The 21471-nt window shown below is 44.4% G+C and overlaps 1 protein-coding gene across 1 annotated transcript in view; it reads left to right on the top strand.

Annotated features, from left to right (window-relative positions):
- Window positions 1-21471, top strand: part of LOC135371193 (uncharacterized) — a 74562-nt gene that overhangs the window by 33572 nt on the left and 19519 nt on the right. The window contains exons 3-4 of the mRNA XM_064605254.1: window positions 25-109; window positions 7960-8006. Coding sequence (XP_064461324.1) covers window positions 25-109; window positions 7960-8006 — 132 coding nt within the window. The remainder of the gene's footprint in view (window positions 1-24; window positions 110-7959; window positions 8007-21471) is intronic.

The raw sequence follows: 21471 nt of genomic DNA, 5'->3' as shown, positions 1-21471 counted from the left end.
GTGTTCATATTACCAACTGTGCAGGTCATGACGGATGCTCCACTCGGCAAGTGCTTCAGAGGGGAATGTTACAACCTGCTATCGTACGATTCTCTGACAAAAGGACAGCGTGAGTGGATGTTATGTTAATTGATATCATCACAACGTATTGTCTCTCGGTGTTAAACAGAAATATTCACGTGTCCACATTTATGATCACACAGTCACTAACGAAGAATGAAACTGATTCGAAATGGCTCCGAACTCCAGCAGATATTTACAAATGCGTCCACATCGCAAGAGTCGTCGACATGCGCGTTCGTGATTCCGTCATCGGGAGAGCACCGTGCGATACGTCTGTCTCATAGGACGTCCTCAACTGCGGCAGAGCTCTACGCCATTGAGGCAGCTCTCCTACACCGTCAAAAGAAACCCCGACTTCATGGGTTATTTTCTCTGATTCAAAAGCTGGCCTCAAAACAAGGCAAGGTTCGACGACGTCCTCACTTGCGCCGGTCGCCTACAGTGTTATCGCAGCATATAACTCTGCCGAAACAAAGGTTCAGAACATCATCACCCAGTGGATCCCAGAGCACTGCTGTATCAGTGGAAATAAGAAGGCGGACCAGGCTGCTCCGAATTGCTCACCATAAAAGAACTACTCATAAAATCTACTTCACGCAATCCGATGCGAAGTACTTGCTGGCCTCCTTACGTAATCGCCTCTCTAAAACCATGTGGACAGGCGACGTCATGAATCACTCGTTCCTCGCGCGAATCGACTCCAACTACACCTACTGCCTCCCATCGAAGATGCGAAGGCTGTTAGAGTCCGTCATCCATCGCCTGCGACTCAACGTCCCGTTCGCAGCAGCATTCCTTCATAAGATAGGTGTCGTTGGATCGCCGGACTGTTCAACTTGCGGAAGTGGAGGACACGGAGCACGCGCTGGTCACCTGCCGACGCTTCGACTCTAGTCGGCGAACACTGAAGAACGCCCTCGCGAAACGTGACAACCGACCATTTAGTGTTGAGAACGTACTGGGGAGCTGGCCAAGGCAGCACCAGCAACCTGCGCTGTGTGCACTGACGACTTACCTCAAGGACATACGTGCTGATATAATCTTTTAATTCATTTAGTGCTTCCACACGTCAAGCGTCCTGGAACAGCTGGTCGCACCAGAGCGACCTACGTTTCCATTTTGTTCTTTTTCTTTCTCTTTCTATTCTATTCTATGATTCGAAATGACTCGTCGTCTGCTTTTATACGTTTATTCCGCATTCATTGCAGTTGATGGAGCATTGGGGAACTAAAGAGTATCGCAGCATCGCGGCACAAGTGGTGTTCCTGTGAATATAGACGAGAATTACGGATAAGAACCGTCAATCCCGAACATCGCCAAACTTGTTATCCACACGAGAAAGGCGACGGTGTCGCCTCCTATAGGTTGATCCCGCAACGACGCTATGTGACAGCAACGAAGGGTGCGTACGGGATCTTGAGATAAGGAGTGGAGAGCCCGGCACGCCGCAGCAGAACACAAACGGGAACAACGAACCAGACACGCAACAACAACAACAACAAATAGATCATGGCTATGGCCTGGGGTGATTCACCGCAGATTGCACTGATCGACGCGGATTTTGTGTTTTTGAAAAACGAGTTTGGAATGTTTCCGATAGGCTGTGGTTTCGCACCAATCTGGTGCACACACAAGCGCAACACCGCCAACTGTTTCCCAATGAGTTCATAGTAGAATAACTTGCCTACATGCGGCATACTACCTTGAGCCTCATCAAGCCCATCCTGCGCGTGCACGATAGGCTATCGCTGAAACTGAGTTACATTTCATAGTGTGAGACAGACGATTGCTATCGTGATAATCGCATCATTGTATACCGCAGGTTCGCTCGCTCGCTCCCGCTTTTGCGAGTTCCAGGATCCATCCCGATAAATAGATTCTCCATTACCGGTTTCCTTGCCACGTTTGGTGGAGGTGCTGCCGTTCCATGCCTGCACCCCCACCATCGAGTTTCCTTCTGGTCGCTCCCTAGCCAGAATGCCAACTGACACCGTCCCGAACGTCCGGACATTCCATCATCGCCGATCAGGGCTCATGTACGAGAAGACCATCTCACAGCAGGCACAGGTCACCTATCTCACAAGCGTGTAGTCGCTGTATAGTCATGGAGACAGCACATCCAGTGACCAAGTACCTGTAGGAGTGCACAACACCACCACACTGGAAGTGTAACCATAATCTAAATGAGCAATCCCGCGTAAGGTTGATTGCAGTGTGAAATAAGATGATGTTCAAAGTTTCCGTCCACCAGCGTTGCTCATTCGACAGAAGCGACGTTTTCGCTATGCGGAATGCTCGTTCAGCCCACGGTGACGGTGGAATAGTTGTGTTCTATACCGCAGATTTCTACCTCATACTTAGGAAGGTACCTATATAGACTCTAGACTGTTCTGGTCTTCCGTTTTCCAGCTCATTACTGAGCATAACACGCCTCGTCTTCGCTTTCAGGAAGACGCTATGACGACACAGCATACGGGGCATTTTGGATTCACTTGGAGACAGGATCCGTCTTGGCTGTGGCAGGCACCTTTCCTAACTGCTAGCGCTCGACACTGTAGTGACAGGCAAAATTTTCTTTTTAGTAAATTGATTCCTTTGATTCGTTCTGTGACGTCACGACGCAACGTGATGCGGTGTGGTCATCAGATCATGTTTCTGGTGGTCACGGTCAAGGGAAGAGCTTGTGGCAGCCGTGCGTTGCTCTGGTTATATCTGCTTTCTATTATCTGTTACACATCTGCTTCTTATTGTGATTATCTCCTCTAATTATTGCCCCCTTTTGAACAGTCGGGTTGCTGCAATAATTGAGACCGCTCAATGAGATAACTAACACGTTAGCTGACGAACGGGATTCATCCCCCGTGAAGGAACATGAGCCAGCCAACTCAAGTCCCGTTCCCACTCACACGGTCAGTAGCGGCCAGACCATCCCGTCGATAACGCCACGAAGAGCGAACGAACGGTCCCAGAGTAAACCAAAGAGAACGAATCACACCATGAATAAGCGAGACAGACGTCCAGACACAGAATTATTTCCCCGCCATCGGCGCGAAGCGAACGGGTGAGAGAGACGAGTCAGTAAGCCAAACGAGTACAGCGCACCATCCGAACGAAACTACATCAACCTCCATCGCGAACGGTTCACTCGATGAACCGGTGAGCCCCACAAGCACAACCGCACAAAGACTCGATTCTCCCTTGAACAGTCCGAAGCGAGCGGCGTGCTGCATGACACGCTGAATTAAAACACACAGTAAACGAGTCCATTTTCACTCGAGGAGCAGCATCCAACCGCTTGAAATTGATTCACATGATTCATACGACTCAAAGGATGTAAAAAGTTTCAGACTGATTATCATGATTCATTGAGTCAGTCACTCTGTCTCGCTTGCGCACTGCCCTCAGCATATGCTCCACATGTGGAACTGCACACAGCACTGTCTACCAGTCTACCATCTACCGTGTGCGTGCATGCAGGATGGATGCGTCACTACGGATTTTTATTTATTTATACCTTAAGTGCCTACAGAAGGCATTTCATAAGGGGGAAAACAAATGTACAGAATACACTGTATAACGACTACAGGGTTAACACAAATAAAACCTTTCAAAATTTTGTACAAAATCACTATATGATTGTGATGCAACGACGTGCTCGGGAAGTGAGTTCCAATCGGGGATGGCAGCCTGTAATGCCGAGTGATAAAAGTACTCGGTAGCCCCATATTCAGCTTGGAGACTGAGAGAGTGGTCAACACGGCTGGAGGAGTGGTGGGTGCTTTGTAAATAGTGAGACCCCGAAAGGAATAACTTGTAAAGGGACAACCTGCATAATTTGCGTCTGCTCTCCAAAAGCGGGATACCCATTCTTGCCTTAAAGTATGTCATGCTGTTAGAGTCGTCTTTTTGTAAATAAAGCGCACAGCTTTATTTTGAATTAGTTCAACTTGGACTATTAGGTATTTTTGGTATGGATTCCATATTGCAGACGCATATTCTACCTTCGAACGAACAAAGGAATTGTAAGCCATCAGCTTTACTTTCGGTGTGGCAAGATACAACGTCCTTCCAGTGTCCGAGTTATTTAATATCTGTTACCCAGTTATTTACCCAGTCTACGCAGTTACCCAGTCTATACCCAGTTATTTAACATCTGTCACTTTGTCGAGTGCTGTAGTTTTTAGTGTGTAGACGCGCTCAATGTACTTGTTTTTTCTTGTAAACGAGATACACTTTGTTTCGACTGGTGTTAACGTCCATCAGCCAATTTCCGCGCCAGTTCTCTAGTACCTTTAAGTCTAGCTGTAAGGCCAAACAACCTTGATCATTTGAAACAGATCGATACAGGACGAGACCATCTGCGTTGAACCTAGCACAAGATCTAACCGATGAAGGTAGATCATTTATATATATATTAAAAAGAGAAGAGGCCCTATAACGGATCCTTGAGGTACTCCTGATAAAACTTAAGACCTTTTGTGACAGGGAATCACCACATTTTACGCGCTGGGCTCTGTTTGTCAGGAACGATATAAGCCAGTTCACAATTGTATGGTGTAAATTGAGCGTCTCTATCTTTTTCATCAGGCGATGATGGGGCACGCGATCGAAAGCCGCAATGAAATCAACAAAGACTGCATCTACCTGCTTACCACGGTTGAAGGAAGTAAAAAGGTCCGTTATAAATTGAAAAAGCTGAGTTTCACAGGAAAAAACGCTCCTAAAGCCGTGTTGGTTAATAAAAAAAAGGTAATTGGACTCAAGATATCTCGCGATAACAGAAAATAGGATATGTTCAGGTATTTTACAGCACCGATACCAGGCGAGGATAGCTCCTCGCCGACCGCGGTTAGAGTCACCAAATAGGGGTATCGCATTCCTTTTCGCATTTCCAGAGTATCGCATTCCTTTTCCACGCCGGAGGCGCCGTTCGGTGCCAGCGATTGGGCCGATCGTGCCACGTGGTTTCTCCTTCGAAGACTCGCCGTCCATGTTGGGCCACCTCCGTCGAAAACCGGTTTCGGTACTTACGAACTTGCGACCTGGCTCGACTGCGCGTTGTTCTCTACTGGAGAAAAAGGAGGTTGGCGTCCCATTGCTAGGCAACAGAGCCGCGCCTGACTCAAAATGGCGGGCACAGTGTCGCTACTCTGCTTCCTATTTAGTGACTCTAACAGCTGTCACATGTTCTGCAATAAAAAAGTGTCTTCTCTTTTGGGTTTTTGAAGACCAGGCTCGTTGAAGGTGAAGTAATGAGCGGGGAGGTGTAATTAGGGGAGGTGAATCGATTCACTCAGTTCAGGACACTGATTCATTCACTGATAACGAATCATTCACTCGGGGCCCATCGCACTCTACAGTGCACGAACCATCTGCACAGTAATGAGTAGTTTCATTTCCGATCTGAGTTGTCTCGCGACGTAAAGCCCTCATTACAAAGTTCCATTTCTCATAGCACGCCCAAAATACCTCATTAATCAAGCCTAGCGAGAGGGTGTGGCTGATTCATGTCCCAACATCTGAAATCAATGTCTAAATGATAAGAGGCATAATAAGGCACATGACCTGAAGATTTTGATGATGATGATGCCTCATCCACGCAGGCGCATGCAGGTGTGGCATCCATGCAACGTCCCGGACATCCATGCGTCAGTCGTTTAAGGCAGCAGCTCTCTCTCTCTCTCTCTCTGCTCACTGCAGGGGAGAGTGGAACGAGTGAGGTGCTTTGTAGTAAAATTATGGCTGCACTAGAGAGCGAAGACAACTCTACGAGGTTGTTGCGGCCGTCGAATACTGACAAACTTTCGGTAATCTACACTCTAAGAAAAAAAGATTAGTGGAACAGAGAGTAATTGCAGTTTATAATCCCCTATACTGCAATTACTCCCAATTTTAGTCCACTAACGCCGACATTTGCTCGCCAGGACTGCAGCTTGTCACTAAACTTCGCAAATGGTCTTCCGAATGCAAGAGTCTACGTAGATATCTGCTCTTGGTCAATTCGATGGCATAAGGCTGTATAACTCAGCCAACTTAAAAATTTTGCGCGAAATTTTAGAAAAAGAGTAAGAAACAGTTAGCACCTCTTTGTTCGCAGATTATGTCCTATGTATGCTGCAAGATTTTATCAATCGATATATCACGGTTCACGGCTACATTCGAAGTATTTTTATGCAGGCACACCAATTATGTACCTGGGACTCTTAGGACAGAGCCTGAAATGCAGTCTTCACTCTGTGACATTCATTTTCCCACGTGCATTTACTCCGGAAATGGATTACTTTTTGTGGCAATGCATTTAGTCCCCAAAACCAGTACAATTACTCATTTTTTTCTTAGAAGTTGCAGTCGCTCTACTGTACACCGCAGATCAGGGAAACACTTATCAGACGGCTGCTTCTCATCGACGGTTCATCATATGGTTCGCATGGAACTGTAAAGCTGATAGCGTAAAGTTGTTTGCGATCCGATTGAGTTAGGTCGCGGCTCGTATACAGATTGGGTCAAGTCGCTTTCCATCCAAGTGACGGTCACAGAATAGGAGTGGAACCCGGGTAGAGCGACCAACTTCGACATCAGTTAAAGTAGCACAGAAGTCATTTTTAACACCCAGTTTTCTTCCTATAAAACTGTTAAGTAGGCCAGTAAGATGCACCATGCGAAGTAATTTACACCACAGAGTCATAATTATCGCAGAAATTGAATTTAAAATACGCCGCAAAAAGCGACCGTGCGCAACGGTGGTGAAGAGTAGTACCAGCCTGTGATCTGCCTGGAACCTCGCGCTGACGCTTTAAGGAGAACGCTCGCTGATTGGCCTAGGGCAATGTTGTCTGCTACTCCGCTGTCGTCTGCTACTCGGCTGTTCGGCGTTCTGATAAAGCCTTTCTCTTGCTCGGTAATGCGTCGGCCACTCCTTCTATCCCCAATTCTCCGGGAGAACTGGCAAAACAGGTTTACGGCGGCAAAGGGACAAGGCGCTGACCCCCACTGACCGGCGAACCAGAACGAGTTCTCCTTATACCGTCATCGATGACGTGGCATCATACCTCCCCATCCTCGTTATAGCTGGAGTGGCGAGTTAAGGGTGAACGCGCGAAGCTATGTTTATACGAGTTTTTTTTTTCCTGGGAAACAAATTGCACACATCAAAACCTTTCGCGCTATTCGGTATAATGACACACACGCTTTCATCAGATGTCTTAATCTGAAATTTTTTTGGATAGCCCTCTGTACTCCTTTAATTCCTGATAGTGTTAAGGAGCAGGACTGTTTTTATAGCCCACAAATATTAACGTTCTCTCACACGCGAGGACTACTTATGTTCTAGCTTTCCTCCACAAACCATATCCATCTATTGCCATCAGAATGTAACATACACCGAGGGCTCCGAACAGACTGTCTGGTTTTCCACACGTACGCTCCTCCTATAGGAATGCAAGCAAGGTAAGCCCGCACAAAGTCGACGACGGTGCAGGCATGACGTCGCAAGAATGCGAGAGAGCCCATTTCATTTTTCAATGACGTGGCATATTGAATTTAAAGGCGATAAAACCCTAGTGCTGTGTAAAAAAGGACAAAGGACGAACAAATAAAAGACACACGACGACTGCAATAAACGGCCAACCAAAGGTCAGTGAATCCAGTGCAGTCGTCGTGTGCCTTTTACTTGTTCGTCCCCTGTTCTTTTTTATACAGCACTGGTGTTTTATCGCTTTTAATTGGATACCATACGAGTATGCTTTGCATTACCACCCGCATACCCTGATAGCCCTAATACATTCTTTGGTCCCGGAAAAGCTTGACTATATCCTGCACGTAAATTTGGGACGCGATGATCCCTGGCAGAAACATTCGGTATCCAATCTTCCACTTGACCAATGTTCTATTTTACAGAGCAGAACCCTGGATGGCAATGCACGAAAGCAAGCGATTACCTGTTGGTAAGTATTGGCTTGCCACCTTTTTCTCAGAACAAGTGTCATTCTGTCGAGTGATAGAGGAAACCTAACAGGGCGCACTCAACAGGCGCCTAAGGAATTACAGGCTTTATGGAAAGCCACAAAAATTTTGCATCGTCATTCGTAATTCGGAAAAAATAAATATTGCGCAGAAAAGTTGTACGGAAGCAACCTCCGGTTAATTAGGTAGCATACTTTACAGATATTACACCCTTGAGCAAGGGATTAGAAGTGGTACACCTCAAGCGGCAAAGGCATGTGACAGATGTTAGTTCAAAAAAGGTTCACTCTATTGAAAAAAGCCTTAGAGACTGAGGTCTTATGGTGGTACTATGAGGGTACTATGGGACATCTGCGCTCTTGAGGTTGCCCCAGAGCTGCTTGAGGTTCTAGCATCACCTAACAGCTTGGGATTCTGGGGTCAACTCAGGGCCTGAGGTTTCCACAGAGTGGATCTCAAGACACGAACAACACCTAGCGCGCGTATAGTACCACTTCGTGTTCAAAGACTTTCTATCGTTTTTAGTACTTCCAGCATTCCCTATTATCTGCAACAATTAAGGGTGTTGTCTCTGTTCGTGACCTTGGGGTTGTTTTATAGAGTAATGTTTATCGCTCGCCTCCCACTACAGGGGTGATAAGGCCCGTCATTGTTGTAACTGCCTTCAAGCGGGTTCTTTTGGCAAAACTGCCATCTTGTCCTGGTCGCACGTCATAGAAAACGTAATTTTGAGGTCATGTGACTTTCTTTACGTGTCGTTTTGCGGCTTACCGACATATCTCCGTCGTCATAACGTCAAGATAAGAACGTATTTTGCCATGTTTTGCCAAACTATGTGGTGCTTCTACCGCAACATGGTAGCCCATTTCTCCTTAGTTTAAGTACATCGCATCGGCTCAGTGAGTCTTAACGCGCGGTCGATCGTCATCACATTTTCGGAAGTCGTAAGCAGTACGAGGCCTTATGTGCAAAACTGCGCGTTTTACTGCGAGATTATCGAATAAAAATAATTACCGTGATCGAAAGACATCCAAAACGTCGCGCAGAAACAAGAACCGTATTGTTTACAAACAACCTGGCCGCCGATCACTGCGCCGCCATCTTTAAGGTCACGTGTGCCTTGACGTTTGCTATGGCGTGCGATCAGGATGGGATGCGATCAGGTCCAGGATGCATTGCGTTCGCCCAGCACGCTTTCGTCTACGGAGCAGTACGTTGCATGACGCCCTTGTGTCCCCCAGCTCTTTAATATCTCATCTGTTGCGACGAGGACACTTGGCATCACCTCGCGTATTACGCAAGGTTTTTCCAACCCCTCATGTTTCTTATGCACATATTTGTATTTCTCCCTTGTTTTGCCCCACTTAGAATTTGCATCCTTTTGCTTGAACTCCACTACTCTTACGCGTAGCAAACAAATTGAACGTGTGTAAAGGAGGTTTATCAGAGCGTTATACTACAGATACATCGGTATCACCACCTACTATAACTATTTGCTTCGAAACTTAGGAATGGTTACTGTCTGTTGTTGGCGGCTGCGCCGTGATTTTTGTGTTCCTGCACAAACGTTTCCATTCGGGGAATTGATGTCCTGAGCTCCTGTCTTTAATTATAATTCTGCTTAATTTCAAAAACGTTAGTCGTCAACATAGTATAACTTTGTTCCTACTCGAATGTTTCGGACAACCATTACGGAGGTTACTCAGGACCGACTTATTTCATGATTGTTGTTGCTACTCATTTTTGTACGCCTCAAGCTACTGCGTATGTTGCGTACATTGTAATATTACTGTTTTCAATATTTATTTCTTTGTCATTTTTTTTCTGTTTTCATTGTTTTTAGCGACTAAGTGGGCACTGTTACTCAGGCCTGTCCCGGCTGTTTACGGGCTCCTCAGGCGCTAAATACTTATCGAGAAACTTTAATTTGTCGTTGAGTGTCGCACGGGCTCTCTTCATTTCTTTCTGGTTCCTTCGCCTTGCTCCGCTCAATTCTAGAAGCATTGGATGTATGTGAGCCTAGAAATTAAATTCAGTTGAAGTACGGCAAGCGAAGAAATATTACACGTGTTGGAAAGGAACAAGCTTTAGGTAACCTCTAATGGCGGTTGACTAAGATCAACTAAGTGGATGACTATGACTGGAGTAACTGCCAGTCAAGTCTCACGAGGGTTACTAACGAAGCTTCGTCTTTCCTTTTCTTACATCACGGAATAGCGAATAACGATAAATCATCGATAAAACATCAATAAATGTGAATGTAACGCATTACAATGTTGTAGGAACGTTATATAACTGTTGACTTAATGTTGTGTAGTGTTAAAGAAATATGGCTGCAACACTGTCATAATGCAGCGAAAACATTACCAAAATTTTGCCACAATATTGTGTGTGCGTTGAAGAAAATTGCTATAGCGGTGTCACAATATTGTGAAAACACAGAAATGTTGCCTCAGTATTGTATTTGTGTTGGGGAAACATTGTTATAGTGGTGTCACAATGTTGCAGAAATGTTTTCCAGCAACGGTGCTCCAAGAGATTTTCAAGAGGACATTAGCCACGTTTCTGCAACGTTTCAGTAAAACATTACCGCAACGTGCCGGCAACAAATTGTGCTACTAGGGGTAGAATTCAGATAAATGTGGACATGATGAAAGAGAGAAGATGCAAATGCTTGTACAGGAATAACGTTGTCCGTTGTCACAAAACTGCCTGCTGTAGTCAATGCTGCATCTCCATTTTTACGCACAACGCTGCATTGAATGTGTAAACAACTCGACTGGAGATCAAAGAAGCCGCCACCGAGACCTGGAACATTATATTCAATCACACCGCTCGAGATAGGTGCAGAAATGGTGAAAAACTCCACATATTCTGACTTCTCCAGAGAAAAGTTTGTCGGAGAAACAGAAAACAGTTCCAACTGATTCGTAGTGCAGACGCAAGAATTTTTATGCACTAAGGCGATGGTAGACATCTTTTTTTTCCTCAGGTGAAAAAAATCAACCTTTCTTCGTTTCTTCGTTGGTTTTACTGATCGATCAAATGTGTTGTTCAGTATAGGTATAAATCGCTGCACCAACTCAGAGAAAAAGCCAGATCCAACTTAATACAGAGGAGCTGAGTATGGTGGCAATGGTTGACCTCGTTTACCGCTACCGAAATGTGATATACAACAGGGTGTCTGAGTTATATGCATTTTCGAAAATGCAATGTTACTCCCACACGACCAGAACCGGCAATGAATGGAATGAAATCACCTATCCCGTTTGCCAGTTCAATTTCAATGGTTGTCAGCTCCATGACAGTCACATATTTATAGTAAAGATTTGTGAAAGAGTAGCACATAACCTCATTCCGACTCTGCAGTCTAAATGGGAGAAGACGAAGAAGGGGTGCGGTTATATCACCTACAGCTTCACTTTCGATGATATCGCTGTAAACAAAAATGTAATTTTGTGCTGGGAAGAGTCAGACATCACGCTGTGCAACTGTGAAACTGGAGAATGTTGTTCGTTTTCCAAACCCAAGCATCAGAGCTAAATGTGGGTGAAATGTAACGTAACACTCATTGCGACGTTCCAGTTGACAAACTCCATTGTAGGGATTGTAAAATATGAGATGAGCATCTTGTGGTAGGTGTAAGTTTACTCGATATGCATGATTTATCGCATTGGCGAAGTTCTTTCCTGACTCGTAATACCCTTCTGGAACTTAGTATTTGGTTGTACGTGAACGATATGTGATTAGGGTGACTTTCTGTTCAGTGTCCACTTCATATTTCAATACTTTTACTGGCTGACCTTCATCCAATTCCGAAGAACCGATAATCTTTTCAGGAAGGCAAAGCCTAGCAGAGAGAGTTGAAGTTAATTCCAGAGCAGTATTTAGTGGAAATTGTATTTCGTAATGACCACTGACTCGTATTATTCGGGCTTGGTTTTTGAAGTGTTTCGTTAGCAGTTGACGAAAAGGTACAACAATGTTTTCTCCCGCAAGAAACTTAACTTGCTCTGTCGTGGATACACCACCGAAGAGGCCAGTCTCCGATATAGCATTAACGATACCTGTGACATTATTAATTGCAAATTGGATATTCACCTCTGCCAGCGCAACCTCCCACTTTCCATCTAATTGCACTGGCTGAGCTAGCTTAACTCTGAAGTTGCTCATTGTGTTACTAGGAAATACATCACTCGAGGCGTTTGACAGTAAATTGACGTAGAACTGACTCGCCATAGTTTTTCTTGTTCTAAATTGAAAACAACGTGATCGTGAGGAATTTTTTTAAAGCAAGAGCGAAGTCAAACGAGCGTGAAATTTAAATTTCGGGCGCAGGTAGCGCGCCATCGGTTAAACTGCAAACTACAGCCAGTCAATGCTGCGGCGGTAAATTTAAAATTTGCTAGAAGTGGTTCCATCTCTTGAAGGGGGGTACCCGAAATCCCCCATTAAGAATAAACCGCTTAAGAATAAAACATTCAAGAATAAACCGCTTAAAAAATACACAGTTGAAAATAAATCTCCAAAAATAAACAGGTTAATATCCCCTTTTAGAGATCACCGCTAAAGAATCCACCATTAAAAATAAATTGTTTCAAAATCCCCTTATCATCCAGCACTGAGGCGGATTGATTGCATTCTGCGTCGGGTTAGATCAGGTTATGTTAGGTTAGTTTTGTTTAAGTTAGGTTAGTTTGGGATAGCTTAGGCTAGTTTGGTCCTGTGAGGTTAGTTAAAGCTCAGCTCCGCCGATTTTCGACTGCTACAGAATGGAGCCATGCTTGGGCTGTGCGTTCGTTTCCGCACAGGGAGCATACATGTGAAAATTTTTCACCCATTTGTTTGTAGTTTTTAAGAAAACATTTTTTTAAATTTTCCTGGCACGGCGGTCCTGTGGTCGGCAAACCCTGACCAATCCCGGCTTCGTCCTGGCTTAGCCGCGCTCGTGGCTTGGCTAATACCCCTGTCACACGGGCATTTTCGATCCTGCTCGACCGAACCTGCTCGAACCCAATGCAGATCGGATGGTGCTACACGGCCGCTTCCAAGCAGGATCGAACTTTGATCCTGCTTGACTCAAGACAGTTCCCATAACAGGATTGAGAATTTCAAGACAGCTCGACGGCCGCCATTTGCATCCTCGACCCCGGTGAACTGTCATAACTTAAGACGGGCATGCGCGCGGAGCTACAAATGATGCTTACATCGGTATACGATAAATTACCACTAATATAGCTGTTATATAGGAAACGCGAAATTAATGAGTCCCGTTTATTCATTTGCACAAGTCAACCATTCAGTGCGCATTGAAAGTGGCCGTGTAGTAGCGTCAAAACTCGAGCGTGCTCGGGAAGTTCGATGCAGATCGGATTCGAGAAGGATCGAAATGCCCGTGTGACAGGGGTATAACGCCAAATCGTCGATGCGATGGCGGAGATCTATGGGCGAAGGTGAATGTTTTGGGTGTGTTCCGTGATAATTGCTGTCGTTAATAGCCTCAAAGATAGTTTTGCCGGTCTTCTTTAACAAGCCTTACAGGATGGCCTCGTTGTGCAACGACGGCCGTCGTGAGCGGACATTCTGTGCCCGCACTGTGCTTCACGCTACCAACAAGACCTAACACCTAACGTGTGACGTACACTTATGCATTCTCAATAGCTTTGGCAGCGCACTATGCGCGGACTTGCTGCGCGTGCAGAAAGCACCACCAAAGCTATTGAGAACGAGAACGTGCTCGAAGACGAAGTATTCCTTATAAGAAACATGATAAAACGGTGCAGTGGTCCCCGATAGCTTGTGACAGCTATTTCAGCACGACACAGCGGCCATGACGGAGTGTAAACACAAACTGGTTGCCAGGCAGAGCTGGCTAGGTGTGGCTATCCAATCCGCGCAGTTCCAAGTATGACGTCACAAGTGGAACCGCCGCCCGGTAGTTTTTCTCAAATTTCTCACGAAGGAGTATGGAAATTTGGAAAGCAATGTTGCTTTTATGAATGAAGTTGGGACCACGGTTCTCAATATCACAACGTATTCATACTTTCGGAACAGCAGCGGAGCTGCACTTTAAGTCCCTTGTTTAACAGTTCACCTTGCTTTTGTCAGTGCAGGTGTAAGAGGGTTACGCTAATAAATCTTGAAGACTAAATCCTAAGTGGGACTATTTCTCTAAGCGGCTTGTCCGTTTCACTCGCGGCCATACCACGTGATTGGGGTGTATCCCGTTTGAAACTCTAAAAAATAACATTTCAAAAATAAACGCGTAAGTAGTCACGTTTAATAAGAAATCTCCCAGAATATATGCTTATAGATCAACGCACACAGATAATCGCTCAAATATCCCCGTGTAAATAAAAATGCTAAGGAATCCCCGGTTAAGAATATGTCGTTTAAAATAAATCGTTTCAGAATCCCCCCAAAATCAACCATACGGTTGCTACTGTCACGTGGTATGGCCACGAGTAAAATAGACAATCCGCTTCGACAGATAATCCCAAAGTCGGCGAATTTAATTGGACTCCTGCCATGAGTATACTTCGTACATCGGACTTCCATACTTCGTACGCATAGCAAGCGTACTTCATTTGAACGTCAGTGTAAAGCGAACTCAGAGCATACGGATGAAATAATGAGCGCTCAGCACTACTACCGTTCCCGTCGATGCTTTGTCAAGCGAAATAACTCGGGACATGCATATGCACATAGTGTGAAGAAGATACCGATCACGCTCAGCCACATTGCTCCCACCATCGCGCCGAGCCGCGCGTAATTCATTCTCGTTTCGGAACTTCTTTTCCGAAACGGTTTTTCATAACTGTTTTTCAACGTTTTTTTTCTCCTTTCTACACTAGAAAGGAAAACATAGCAACAACAAGACACACACACAACAAAATATGGCAACCATGACAGACCACTAGGTAGAGGGTGAGTGCTAACAAGAGCAAAACCCACCAATATAAGCTATGTCTTACCGCTATCATCAGCGTAGAGATACACATCTATCACTCCGCTGTCGTGTTGGACAACAGGACATTTTTTGACAGTTTATTTTTAACGACACATTTTTAAAAAGTTTATATTTAATGATATATTTTTAAACAGTTTATTTGCGACGATATATTTTGCAACGATATATTTTCATGGTGGGTTCTTGAGCGATTGTTTTTGGGCGGAGATTTTTGCGCGGTTGATTCCTTATCGGGGAATTTTACGCGGTTTATTGTAAATAATATATTTTGGAAGAGTTTTTCTTATAGGACTTATTCTTAAAGATTTATTGGTGTAACCCCTCCATGATTGTAGCAACCATAGGGAAGACGTGGGGGGATTCTCAAACGATATATTTTTAACGATATATTCTTAACCGTTTTTATTTACGCAGGGATATTTCAGCTATTATTTTTGTGCGTTGATTTTTAAGCGTATATTGTGGGAGATTTATTTCTAACAGTGGCTGCTTAGGCGTTTATTTGTGAAACGTTATTTTTATTGGATTCAAACGGGATACACCCCTCTTGAAGAGAACTCTAACAACTCCGTGACGCCATCTGGCGTAAAAGATATCAAAGGACGTCTCCCCGCACAATTCTGTTCTGATTAGCGACCTACATAAACTTGTTCAGCCCATGCCCAGTGGTTCAAAATGCTCGGCTGGCAACCAAAAAGACATGAGTTCGATTCCTACCATGCCGTCATTATTGTTACTTAATAATCTTATCAATGATATCATATCACTAGGATTAGCTATGATACAATATCACTGATAAGCTCTGATACCGTATCACTGATTAACTATCTTATCCATTGACCTCACTGATGCTGACCTCACTGACACTGGGCGGAGCGGCTGCGGATTTGAGTGCCGTCATACGTCCTTGATGACGTCATTTCCTGGCTGCAGAGCCAATCTACCAACTGGGTAGTTTCATTTTAAATCGAACAACGTGTGAAAGTCGTATTTTTTAATTCGCCCAGAAAAAAATATATGTTAGAGGACAGTTCAAACGACGCAAATCGCGCCACGTGCGACGCTCGTGCGTGGAGTAGTTTCCGCGTAGGTGAGGGGGAAAGTCGGAGGCTGCTTGGACGCGCTTTCTTCTGGACCGACTTTTACGGGATCGAGCACCGCTAACTTTATGTCTAGGAACTGGAGGATTTTTGGGATTATAGGCTGCACCATAGACACTGTCGACAACCACCCACAGAATTCTGAGAGCCACATATTTTCTGTTAAAAAATGCCAAACTTGGCGTAAACGTTCAAAAAGGCCAAACTTTGTTACCAATTTTCTTCATGACGGAACGTCTGAGAACATCGAGCTTAGTGCCATTCGATAGGACGTTGAAAGAGCTTTCGTGCTGTATAGAATTCATTTTTCTCAACCCAGTTGTTTCTGTGTTATTAACTTGAGAATCACACATGGTAGGCGAAAATTGCCAATGTTGCATCTCAATTTTCTCAAAAATGCCATCTTCGATTTCCTTGATTATTTTTCAAAAGGTGGCGTCATGTCTCTACGTTAGACGTCAAGTGAGACAATCTTTTATTTTTGCCTGAGAGACGCGCGACGATTTTTTTTGTCTGGCAGAGTGCACGAGGCTGCGGCCTTGCGCGCCCCACCCACGGGCACGCGACCTTCAACCTCTTCTTTGCTACATGTGTCCCGTTGACGGAGAAATCAATGACCACACTGCGTGAGCTTGTTGTAGTGTCCCCGGAGCATCACTTTACGTTTACCCAATGGTCTCTCAGTTCCGTCAGGCTCATTCAAACCGTGGGAGAGTCCATGATTTGCCTGTGCGCCCTTGACGAGAAGCCCCAGTTCGACGAACCGTCAAAGCAGTGAGAAGAAACGAAGCGCTTCGTAGAGATGTTTATCCACTGGTAACATCTTAGCTTTTGTTTCAGGTTGCCGGCAGTCCCTCAGGCACTGTGAAAGGCACATCCTTTTCAGTGGTAAAAGAACGAAAACCGAAAGTTTCGAAAAACGTAAAATGTGCCCATTGCGAGACCCCTGCAGGTGGTGGCTGCCACCACTGGATTAGCATCAACCGATAGCTTTAGACATGACCTTTCACATGATATAAAGTGACTGGGTTCAAGCGGATTCTTTGTCCGCCTAGTATCGCAAAAGCACGAGTGGTACGCGAAAATTCTGCATGTTCGATCTTAATTATTTCTAAAAAGCCGGAATATTTTTCACGATTTATTCCACAGGGGCAGAATTATGCCGATACTTTGCGCTGCTGGTAAAGTACCTCTTCTATTTTTGATTGAGACGTAGGGCTACCTTTCCGCGGAGCGATTTTTCCACACAAAGGCGCTCTTCATATGTTTACGAGCGCGTTTTGCTTCGTAGTCTTTGCTTTGTAATTTAATGCCCTGATGTTGCATTATGTACTTATTTTGCACTTATGGCACGTATGTTTATTTTTTCCTTTCGAGACGCAGGACAATACTTTCGTGGGCGACTTGAACTTGCTATTACGCACTTTCAATTGAGTCGCACGCACAACGTGTGCGTATACGCACGTGCGCATATTCACTATTCTCCCGCACATGTGCTTGAAGCAATGCACATACGCACGCTATGAGGCTGTCGTGCGAGTTAATATTAAGAAGGCAGAACTACGGCCACAGGGGACAGAAAGTTACAACACCTGAGAATACAAATTTGTGGTCGCGTGGTTGTAGTCGCCTCTTAACGTGGGCGCAATAAGTGATAGTTCAGAAGGTGTGCATGCTCTCTTTAATTAGTTATATGCTCCGTAGCGTTATCTCGGAACCACGACGAGTGGTACAAAACCCGTAAGACCGCTGTGATGACAGTTGCTGCTCTCAAGTGTAACACGTTCGCCCTCACCGAGATGTGTCAGTGTCACCGTGGGAATCAAAATTTCCGACAGAACAACGCACAACTAAAATCCCTCGTTTCCGGTAGCCGTAGGTACCTTATACCCTTGGTGTGGTCTTCAGTAGTCCTTCTGGCATCCATGCGCTTGAACCAATTCACTTTATATCATGTGAAAGGACATGTGTAAAGCTATCGGATGATGTTAATCCAATGGTGGCAGCCACCACCTGCAGGGATCTCGCAATGGACACATTTTACGTTGTTCGAAACTCCGTTCTTCGTTCTTTTACCAATGAAGAGGATGTGACTTTCACACTTCCTGGGGGACTGGTGGCAACCTGAAACAAAAGCTAAGATGTTACCAGTGGATAAAGATCTCTACGAAGCGCTTCGTTTCTTCTCACTGCTTTGTCGGTATGTTCGTCGAACTGGGGCTTCTCGTCAAGGGTGCACAGGCAAGTCATGTACTCTCCCACGGTTTGAATGAGCCTCACGGAACTGGGAGGTCATTGGGTAAACGTGAAGTGATGCTCTGGGGACACTACAACAAGCTCACGCAGTGTGGTCATTGATTTCTCCGTCAGCGGGACACCTGTAGCAAAGAAGAGGTTGAAAGTCGCGTGCTCGTGGGTGGGGCGCGCAAGGCCGCAGCCTCGTGCACCCTGCCTGCCAAAAAAAAAAATCGCTGCGCGTCTCTCAGGCAAAAATAAAATATTGTCTCACTTGACGTCTAAAGTAGAGACATGACGCCACCTTTTGAAAAATAATCAAGGAAATCGAAGATGACATTTTTGAGAAAACTGAGATGCAACATCGGCAATTTTCGCCTACTATGTGTGATTCTCAAGCTAATAACACAGAAATAACTGGGGTGAGAAAAATGAACTCTTTCTTTTCCAATCCAATCCAATCCAACTCTACACAACACGAAAGCTCTTTCAATGTCCTATCGAATGGCACTAAGCTCGATGTTCTCAGAGGTTCCGTCATGAAGCAAATTGGTAACAAAGTTTGGCCTTTTTGAACGTTTACGCCAAGTTTGGCATTTTTTAACAGAAAATCTGTGGCTCTCAGAGTTCTGTGGGTGACTGTCGACAGTGTCTATGGTGCAGCCTATAATCACAAAAAACCTCCAGTTCCTAGACATAAAATTAGCGGTGCTAGATCCCGTCAAAGTCGGTCCAGAAGAAAGCGTGCTCAAGCAGCCTCAGACTTTCCCCCTCTCCTACGCGGAAACTGCTACACGCACGAGCGTCGCACGTGGCGCGATTTGGGTCGTTTGAGCTGTCCTCTAAGATATATTTTTTCTGGGCGAATTAAAAAATACGACTTTCACAGGTTGTTCGATTTAAAATGAAACTACCCAACTACTACATATGTATCACTCCGCTGTCGTTTGGGACTACAGGATATATTTTGAAACAGTTTATTTTTAGCGATATATTTTTAAACAGTTTATTTTAACGATATATTTTCCAACGATATATTATTCATGGTGGATTCTTGAGCGATTGTTTTTTGGGCAGGGGTGTATCCCGTTTGAAACCATTAAAAATAATCTTTCAAAAATAAACGCCTGAGTACCTGTTAAAATTATATCTCCCAGAATATACTCTTAAAAATCAACGCACAAAAATAATCGTAGAAATATCCCCGTTTAAATAAAAACGCTAAGGAATCAACGGTTAAGGATATATCGTTAAAAATAAATCGTTTCAGAATCCCCCAAATCCACCCTACAGTAGCTAGAGTCATGTTGTATGGCCCAAATCAAGTTGAACTGCAAGCAAGGGGCTACTAAACTAACCTCACAGGACCAAACTAGCCTAAAAGGGGGGTTACACTAACGAAATCTTTCAGAATAAATCCGGTAGGAAAAACTCTTCCAAAATATATTATTTACAATAAACTGCGTAAAATTCCCCGATAAGGAATCAACTGCGCAAAAATCCCCGCCCGAAAAACAATCACTCAAGAATCTACCATGAAAATATATCGTTGCAAAATATATCGTCACAAATAAACTGTTTAAAAATATATCATTAAAAATAAACTGTCAAAAAATGTCCTGTTGTCCAACACGACAGCGGAGTGATAGATTTGTATCTCTACACAGATGATAGCGGTAAGACATAGCTTATATTGGTGGATTTTGCTCTTGTTAGCACTCACCCTCTACCTAGTGGTGTGTCATGGGTGCCATTTTTGTTGTGTGTGTGTGTTGTTGCTATTTTTTTCTTTCTAGTGGAGAAAGGACAAAAAAAAAACGTTGAAAAACAGTTCTGCAAAACCGTTTCGGAAAAGAAGTTCCGAAACGAGAATTAATTGCGCGCGGCTCGGCGCGATGGTGGGAGCGATGGGGCTGAGCGTGATCGGGGTCTTCTTCACACTATGCATTATATGCATGTCCCGAGTTATTTCGCTAGACAAAGCATCGAAGGAAACTGTGGTAGTGTTGAGCGCTCATTCTTCCGTCCGTGTGCTCTGAGTTCGCTCTACACTGACGTTCAAATGAAGTACGCTTGCTATGCGTACAAAGGATGGAAGTCCGATGTACGAAGTATACTCATGGCAGGAGTGCAATTAAATTCGCCGACTTTGCGATTATTTGCCGAAGCGGATTGTCTGTTTTAATACCACGTAACAGTAGCAACCGTATGGTTGATTTTTGGGGGATTCTGAAACGATTTGTTTTTAACGACATATTCTTAACCGGGGATTCGTTAGCGTTTTTATTTACACGGGGATATTTGAGCGATTATTTGTGTGCGTTGATCTTTAAGCATATATTCTGGAAGATTTATTATTAGCAGTGACTACTTACGCGTTTGTTTTTGAAAGGTTATTTTTAAGAGTTTCAAACGGGATACACCCGCCTAAACTATCCCAAACTAACCTAACATAACCTTATCTAACCCGGCGCAAATTGCAATCAATCCGCCTCCGTGCTAGATGGTAAGGGGATTTTGAAACAGTTTATTTTTAATGGTGGATTATTAAACGGTGATCTCTAAGTGGGGATAATAAGCGGTTTATTTTAGGAGATATATTTTTAGCCCTGTATTTTTTAAGAGGTTTATTCTTGAATGTTTTATTCTTAAGCGGTTTATTCTTAATGGTGGATTTCGGGAACCCCCCGGCCATACCACGTGATGGTATTAACCGTAGGGCAGACGGGGGGGTTCTGAAACGATTTATTTTTAAAGATACATTCTTAACCGTGGATGGGTAGAAATCCAGCGAACCGGTAGAGATGTAGGAAGGGAGTTGCCTCAGGACAGAAGCCGCCGATATTTCGAACAGAGACTGTTCTTCTTCTGGGCCATGGGACTGGGACTGTTCTTCTTAACCGTGGATTCCTTAGCGTTTTTATTTACACGGGGATATTTCAGCGATTATTTTTGTGCGTTGATTTTTAAGCGTATATTGTGGGAGGTTTATTTCTAACAGTGGCTGCTTACGTGTTTAGTTGTGAAAGGCTATTTTTAATGGTTTCAAACGGGATACACCCATTCTTAAACGGTTTATTTTTAACGACATATTCTTAACCGGGGATTCCTTAGCATTTTTAGTTACACTGGGATATTTGA

Source organism: Ornithodoros turicata, chromosome 1 (assembly GCF_037126465.1).
Source record: "Ornithodoros turicata isolate Travis chromosome 1, ASM3712646v1, whole genome shotgun sequence".
NCBI classification, from domain to species: Eukaryota; Metazoa; Arthropoda; class Arachnida; order Ixodida; family Argasidae; genus Ornithodoros; species Ornithodoros turicata.
Note: the sequence above shows the minus strand (reverse complement) of the source record. Positions and strands in the feature narration are given on the sequence as shown.